An 8,887-nucleotide genomic window follows, 5' to 3' on the forward strand; every position below is an offset into this window, starting at 1 on the left:
GACTCCCCGTCAGCAGTGTCGTCCATCAACGGTGACGAGCGATGGCGATGAGAAGCGTAGATTGCGGCATGTCAAAAAATGCCTTACGTTCGCAGGTCGTAGCCATCGTCAGACGATGAATACGACGCTAGTGACGCTAACCAAAGTTCCACTGCACAAATGAACGTATGAACTTTAACTAGCATGTGATTGGTTCCTTTATTGACGGCTTAACGTGTGGAACGATTGCATGAGGTAATCTTTGGTACCTGCACAAATGTTCCCGGATTGGGTTGAGGTTTTGCGGAGGCCTCCTCGGCATGAAGAAGGCAGCCAACCATGTTGGCTCGGGTATCCGGCTAAGAAGACGACGTGTAAAAATATCCTGGCATCATCTTGTGCCTTCACACTTTGTGTGCGATTACTCTCATCTCCATGTGTTAATATGATTAATTAGCGGGAATAAACACTTTCCGAAGACACAGGCTGCACGGTGAGCCACACACCTGCACGAGCTCTGATTAAAGACAACGCCTGGTGGCATGGAGCCTTTTCTTCAGACCCGCTAATTGGAATCTGAAAACGTTGCGGCTAATTAGGAAAAGGCAGACGAGGCTTGATTAGTTTGAATGCAAAGTGTAACTTGTGTCAAGGTGGGAGTCGGGCATGTGCGAGGTTTTAGCTCTTCGCTATCACCATGCCAAGATAATTGTAATTGTGGGCATTTGCATACGTTAATGAATTTGCGCGATGCCCCTTGATCATACGTGAAATAAATAATTGATGCGGTATCAGCAGCTACCGTGACAAGTGGGACATTTTGGAGTAGCTAAGCGCATTAAGGTGCAAACTTTGATGGCTGCCAGGCAAGGTGCAAAAGTGGAGCAGATGCTATCTTCCGCTAGCTGCTATCGCACCCAGATTAGCTTTAAACCTCCGATGGGATGATGTTGGGCGTTAAAGAGGCACCCTGAGTTATTGGAATAATTGTTTTTCAAGAAGCCGTGGATAATTACGTAGGACAAAGTGTACAACAAAAAGAAAACAACCCCAAAATGACCCAACTGAAGAGGCGACGACGACCTCATGATTAGACTGCGTTCCGATTCGGGTTCATTAGGACCGGTCGGCCGCGAGATACGCCCCAAGTTCAGCCTCCCAGGAGGTCCGGCGGCACAGATACACGGCTCATGTTTAATTGCTTCTGTAAATGGCCAAAGCTCAAGCCTGCTAATTCCATTCCCTGGGGTAATCAGCCATGTTTTAACCACGCGGGGCTAACCAGAGCCACCGTTAGCCGCTAGCTGTAGGTACCACTCGCGGTGACGTCATCTCATACGGGAAAATCATTTTAATATGATTTTAAACCATTGCTCGTTTCCTCACATTGACCAGGAAGCTGGTGAAGAAATACAATTCATTTCAACGATCACAAGGAAAAACGATGAACATTTTTCAACAGCCCATAAGAAGCCACGGTGGAACCTTGCTTTGTGGCATTAATTACTTTGGAAAAATCGGACAAAAAATTAAATGTACGAAAACCGAGGAAACGTTTCCCATCGGACATAATATAAATTCAAGTTGACTGTATAGGAAACATTTAGTGCTTGTCATGTGACAGTCATGTGTCCAGTGTCAGGTAAGCTAGCTCATTTCTAAACGTTTATTTTCAACCAATTGTAATGCTTTAAGTATTGTAATTGTATATTTTTTTCAATTCATTTATAGAAAACAAGCTGGGAAAATGTTGCTATTGGGCTTTCATCCATCAAATTGCCGTAAAGCGCCTGCTGTCACATATTTGTCACAATTGTTAACATGACATTCAATGCAATGATTTGAAACAAAACAAAACCAAAACGTGTCACGTTGACTTCTTTTCAAATATCTAATACATTTAACACGAACAATGTAACGTATATGTAACGTCACACATCTTTGACGTCAGTTAGCAGTACAGTGGCACCTCGATTAGCATCAGCTGTACACCAAAATCTTGCCTCGGTTTAAGTACATTTTTCTGTCAGCGTACAATTTGGCGTATGTCTTGTCACGTCATTAATACTGATTGTGTTCTTCATGTATTATTATCACAAAGTGTCCCAAGGAGGCGCAAGTCAGCCCTGTGATGTCATCAGGGGTTGATTCTGTAGTTCTTTGCTAACTAACACAGTTACACCACATAAAGGACAAATGAAAGGGATAAATAATAACAATGAACTGGAGTTATACAGCGCCATTCAAGGTACCCAAAGCGCATTAGACTGATCCCATTATTCATTTAGCCACACCGTGGAGACAAAGACACAATGTGGCAGAGAGATCAACACGGACAAGCATATGCTATATGCTAACCCTATGAACGAATTCTTGACTTCAATAGTTTCTCACATTCTTCATCAAAATCCCGGCACTTGCAACTTTTACTGCCGTGATCAAAATAAAAGCTGAGACGTGAGGTGAGAAACACGACTGAACTGTAGAAATAACTCATGGCAAAACAGGAAGGTGCCACATTGTGTCTTTGGCAACATTCATTCATTCATTCATTCATTTTCTACCGCTTTTCCTCACGAGGGTCGCGGGGGGTGCTGGAGCCTATCCCAGCTGTCTTCGGGCGTAAGGCGGGGTACACCCTGGACTGGTGGCCAGCCAATCCCAGGGCACATATAGACAAACAACCATTCACACTCACATTCATACCTATGGACAATTTGGAGTCGCTAATTAACCTAGCATGTTTTTGGAATGTGGGAGGAAACCGGAGTACCCGGAGAAAACCCACGCATGCACGGGGAGAACATGTAAACTCCACACAGAGATGGCCGAGGGTGGGATTGAACCCTGGTCTCCTAGCTGTGAGGTCTGCGCGCTAACCCCTAGACCACCGTGCCGCCCGTCTTTGGCAACAATGACGGTAAAATAACCTTAAATGTTCATTTATCCCTTTCATTCAGAATTGTATATATATATATATATATATATATATATATATATATATATATATATATATATATATATATATTATATGCATTGGGATTGTTTTCTGCATGTAATACTATAAAATCGTGTTTTGGCTATCTGGAACGGATTAATTGAATTTTCATTATCCCTTATGGGAAAAATAGACTGGGATAGGCTTGGACCTTCTGGAACGTATTGACGATGCTCACCAATGTTCCACAGTATATTATTCTAACAATATGTTCCACTCGCTCTGTGGTATATCCAACATCAGTTGACTTGAAATGGATCCGGCTTCTTATGGGTTCAAAAAAGTTTGTAGCATCATTGTGAGTCTTCAAACAGCATCGCTAAACGCTATTTCATGGATTAGATTCTGACTGTATTGACTGTATATTCAACAGTACTGTACATGATGTCCGGAAAACATACAAGAGACAAATCAGAGTTCATTCCAAACGTTGATGCTTGGCGGCAAAGCACTTGGACAGCCATTTTCCATCAGTCCATCACACTCTCCATGAAGAGTCTTTTGTTCCTTCCTCGGAACAATGGCAGGGCCAACCGTCATCACTGTCCTCGCAGTCCGAAGCAGCCTCTGCCAATGCGGTCCACACGGAACGACAGAGCACTCTTATACCGAGCACAATAAACTTTGGGACGTGGCGCATGACCTTTATGACAGCATGGCGGAATGGGATGTTGTTGGAAGAATGCATTTCAGGACAGGGATCCGTGGTGGTGAGCAGAATCCACAACAATGGCGACGATAGCAGGAGACAGGAAGTAAAGCAATGGCACGCACATCACTCAGCACACCTGCAGAGATGACAGGAACCAATGGTAGTACACAACTGCATGTACTGTTGTACTGTATATACTGTACACATATGGTCATCTTTTACTTGGTCTGTGCTTTGTTTACAGGGGGCCGGATTCAGATCAGAAGCTAAAATCCTTTAACCGTACATGACTAGAAACGGCAACACTCAAAACTCTTTCAGCAAAGACTCTTATAGCAAAGCATGCTGGGAACATTGCCCATTCCACGGATGGAAACTTTTGGCTTACACATCTCACGGATTGTGATGTTTTTGTGTGGATTTTTGCCAGACAGACACTTTTGAGTTAGTTTGCTAGTTTGTTAGCATGTTAGCACGCTGTTGACGTGGTCACATGGGTCAGAGCTGCGTCTGGAATGGACTGCTTGTACCGGAGTGCTGACGTGGGAGATTTAAAATGCAGGCAGATATAATTCCATACAGTCGTCCATGGCTTCTAAGAACTCTACTTGTCACTCTATCTTTCATTCATTTTCTCCTGGTAATCCTGGTATTTCTAGTATTTTCTATAAGTATGTGTTTACCTTTTGGTCCGTCAAGACAGAATTACTTGGAAGAGGAGGCAGGTGGCTGTTGAGCAAGGCAGCAGCCGGTCTGTCGTGCTCACAGAAGATTGTACCGTTCATATAATGGAAGCGATCTCCGGGCATGAGTCTGTTTCTGCATGTGGCGCAGCTGAAACACTGGAGGTTGACAAACGACAAAGGGTCAGGAAGTACAGGAGAACAAGTCATCATCACAACAACATTCTACTTCCTGTCGGCATTCCAGGGGTGCTTGCTAACGAGCGGAGAAAATAAGAAGAAATAAGAAAAAAAATTGCACAAAAAAAAGAATAACAAATAATAACACAAATCTTTGTCTGTAAATAAAGTAGATTTTTAGCCGGTTAACAAAATGTTAAAAAATATAAAAATAATATATTTTTAAATAATATAACATTAGTACGGGTGTAAGAAAATATCGTTTCGGCGATATATCGCGATACTTCGTTCCACGATACTGTATCGATATTAAAAAGTATAATATGGATAACATCAGCGACCCCTGCGCCATGGCGTTTGTAAAATGTGTCGTGCCCCAATAAGGTATTCGGGAAATACCACAAATCTGCGAGTCCACTTAGCGAGACACCATGAGGACCTGCCGCTAGCAAGCAATGCAAAGCAAGGTCCTTTTTTGGATACTACAAAAGTAGTACTGTGATATTGCAGGTATTTTGTTTTTCAAATTGATATCACTATTTAGTTAAATAATGCTTATTTCAAGCATCCTAAAAAGGACTTTTTACTGATGTTAGTTACTTTGTTCCACAAAAATACTCTTCTGATGGTGGATAAGTCAGGTACTGTATACTCTGCATTTTTTCCACAGCTAATAGAATGTGAACATTTGAGCGGGATCTTGAGATATCATTTAATTTATTTGTTTTTTATGTTTTTTTTTGTAAATTTAAAACTGGATGTTAAAGCTTTATTTATCCAAATGCTACACTTTTGTTTTGTTTGTGATACAGCATAACATACTGTTGTAATGGAATAAAAATGTGTTTAGTAAGTGCATATTGCGATATTGTGATATATCGTATCGTGAGCCTAGTATCGTGATATGTATCGTATCGCCAGATTCTTGCCAATACACACCCCTAATCATTCGTGCCGAGTAGCAATACATTTTATACTTGAAATGTGTTGAAGTGTGATCCCGAAAAAAGTCAAGTGGTAGAGTCCTCCCAAAAACGACACCTGCATTAGCCACTAAAGCTAGTTTTTCTTTGTAAAGTAGTATTCTTGATGCAGCTGTCCGTCATCTGTATGTTTGAGGGCGGGGAAACAACACAATTAATTTCCTTCCTCACACTGGGGGGACAACATCCCAGATGTTTCTGTCAAACGAACAGCAGGCTGAGGTGGGAGTTTGGGATTTACCTTGAGGTGGTAAACATTTCCCTGTGCCCTCATCACCATCTCATTGGCTGGGATGGACTGCCCGCAGGCATTGCACGCCCCGCTGTGCCCAAACAGCCTGCAAATGAAAAAAAAAAGACACATTGCTCATTTGATCCAAATTCCAAATTTACAAAGCCCCCCCCCCCCCCCCCCCCCCCCCCAAACACACACACACACAGGAGCTCACCTGATGTAGTCGCTGCGACACAGAATCATGCCGCCTTTGCTGTAGCAGCTGGTACCGATGTCGCCCAGCTGGGCTTGGCAGCAAGAGCACTTGAGGCAGCGAGTGTGCCAGTAACGCTCCATGGAGAAGAGCAGGAAGCGGTCAGCAATCTTCCCGCCACATCCTGCGCATGACCTCGGGGCCGGAGGTACGCCCGACACTTGACTGTTCACCATCCTCACCTGCCTTCAGCCTGTCCTGCACACACAAAAACACAACACATCATATCCACATCTCGGATAATTGGGATCATTCTGAACATTTTGGTAACGATAGCAAGTAAATATACAGATACTGTACTTTTTACATCTTGTACATTTCATGGTCATTATTGGATGATCATGATGACAGTACTATATAACTTAACAGTCCAGGGTGTACCCAGTTGGGATAGGCTCCAGCATACTCTAGTTCAGGGGTCGGGAACCTTTTTGGCTACGAGAGCCATGAAGGCCAGATATTTTAAAATGTGTATCTGTGAGAGCCATATACATTTTTTAAACATTTTATTTTTACATGTTGACATCTCAATGACCGAGGTAGACTACCGCATTACCCAGTAATAATCGAGTTTTGGTGTTTGACCTGGAAAATATAATCAGGAAAGATTGATATGGTCGGCCGTATTGCAGTAGAAAATAAATGGATGGATTAAAATGCATAAGAAAGTTATTGATTTTGAATATTATTTTTAACAGTCATTTCCGTGATGTTTACTTTAAAATGTTAGCAAAAATACATTTTTATTGTGGTAAGAAACGCTTGAGAGCCGGATACAGTCATCAAAAGAGCCCTACCTGGCTCCCGAGCCATAGGTTCCCTACCTCTGCTCTAGTTCATCAACTCTAGTTAGGATAATGGATGGATGGATGGTTATTAGTCCCTTTTATAGTACATATATTTAAGCTAAATTTTAGTGCATAATGATGACAGATAAGGCTCTAGCTTTATGCCTTTAAGGGCCTTCTGTGTCCAATAACTTATTCTGTGACTTTGTAAACAATATACAAATACAGCAATGTCAACAATGCCACAAACATTGACACACAAAACATATTTGTGTAATAAATACGCCGCTGTTATCGCTAACAGATGTGGTGCTACCTGCTGGTTCTCATTTATGAACACATTATAACACACCTAGTCTGCCAAAGAATAAGAAACGGAGCAGTGATCGGTGTTGCCAACTTTAGCCACTTTACGGCTATAGTATCAAGCTAGCATGCAGACCCTTCTAGAAAGCCGCTATAGACTAATCTATAGCTCTTCTCAACGAGCAACGTGTCCTAATGTCTCCTATACGGCTTTGTGATGGACTTGAACTCATCAATGGGATGGGAACCATTTAGGAGCTTCTGTCATGTGACAATCATGTGACATGGCTTCCCCAAATTAGCTGTATTTCAGGTAAGCTAGCTCATTTCCAAAAGCTTATTTTTCTACCATTTTAAATCCATTTAACAATGGTAATGCTTGAATGGGTTATGAAATATTACATTTAAAATCTTCTTAATATAGTTCCTCAGTTAATTTATAGAAAAAAGCTTAAAAAAATATCGCTAAGTGGCTTTTAGCTTTCAAATTGCTATGGAAAGCCTGACTTAAACAATTTAACGTAAATAACATCACAGTACAACTACATGAATTAGTATCTCTATGGATTGTTCTTATTTATATCTGATAAGACATTATTAGATGTATCATTATTGATATTAATATGCGCATATATTGAACCAATGATGTGGTCTATGACGTGCGTGATGTCTTGTATTGTATGTTATGGTAATCTGCTTTTACTACTAGTAGTAGTGATATCTAGTAGTAAAAATACATGAAGCATTGAAGTACAAGCAGATTCTGCTCACGTGATGTAGTTTTTTTTAAATAGGAAAAGTCAGCAAACGGTACTTTTGGAAGTATTGATGACAAAGATTTTCCTCTTCGTCACTTTTTACAGCATTTCAGTGTGAAAAGGCAAGAGGGAGGAAGGGAGGAAGGAAGGAAGGAAACAGATCTCGTTACCTTCGTGGAATCGCGCTTTTAATCCCGCAGCTGAAGTTGAAACCAAAAAACAATCTGCCAAAGTCAAAAATGACACTTTGACCCCTCCATGACTTTCAACGAGATCGCACCGAGAGAAAAGTAATCCCGCCTTCAGTAGTTCGGTCTGACTTTGGAGCTCCGCGGATTCATAATACGAACCGCAGGGAGCTGCCTGCCTTCCTTCTTCTCTTCTCTTCCAGCGTGGAATTAAAAATGCCTTCCTCGACGCTTTCGAATGCTTGTGACAGCGACGCTATTCATCAAATTGCGCAAGGAGCGTATTTAAATTACAGAGAGCTGACGTACCGATGTCAAGCCAGGAGGCAGCCAATAGGAAAGCAGTGGGCGTGGCTAGGGTTACAATGATTTATGAGGTTCTCATCTTTCTGCTCTCACTGAGGGCATGTAAAATATAGACTGTCCCTAAAGGCTAGAGACGTACACACAATTATTTTGGTTAAAAAATAAATACATAAATAAATAAATATAATAAATATAAACATAAATAATAATAAATAACAATATAGGGAGTCTCTAAAGTCTGAACACAGGCAATATGTGCATATATTATATAAAAATATATATATATTCTTCTTTTCTAATGCAATGTACATATATTGTATATACAGTCTCGTCCCTATTTTATTATATAAAAATATGCATATTTAAGCAAATTTTGCATATTACTTGCTAAATTAAATTCAAATACAAATTCAGAAGGCATATCCAAAGATGTGATATGTAGTATACTACTTTGGCCACCAGGTAATGTTAAACTGATGGACATTATCCACCTCAGGAAGTACGCTGTCCGGGAAAACACAAGGAACTTCCTGCTAACATGTTCGTTTACGTTATGTCTTATTTTCTCATATTATGTC

At 41.1% G+C, this 8,887-nt stretch overlaps 1 protein-coding gene across 1 annotated transcript; it reads right to left on the reverse strand.

The window, feature by feature from the left end:
- Window positions 1-1,315: 1,315 nt before the first annotated feature.
- On the reverse strand, window positions 1,316-8,266 carry LOC131128488 (LIM domain transcription factor LMO4-B-like). Its single transcript, XM_058071383.1, has 5 exons — window positions 7,986-8,266; window positions 5,925-6,161; window positions 5,717-5,813; window positions 4,313-4,471; window positions 1,316-3,765 (listed from the first exon to the last, which is right to left on the reverse strand). The coding sequence occupies exons 2-5, from the start codon at window positions 6,137-6,139 to the stop codon at window positions 3,757-3,759; spliced, it is 480 nt and encodes a 159-aa protein (XP_057927366.1). The 5' UTR covers window positions 6,140-6,161; window positions 7,986-8,266; the 3' UTR covers window positions 1,316-3,756.
- Between the last annotated feature and the right edge of the window lie 621 nt (window positions 8,267-8,887).

Source organism: Doryrhamphus excisus, chromosome 4 (assembly GCF_030265055.1).
Source record: "Doryrhamphus excisus isolate RoL2022-K1 chromosome 4, RoL_Dexc_1.0, whole genome shotgun sequence".
Lineage (NCBI taxonomy): Eukaryota > Metazoa > Chordata > Actinopteri > Syngnathiformes > Syngnathidae > Doryrhamphus > Doryrhamphus excisus.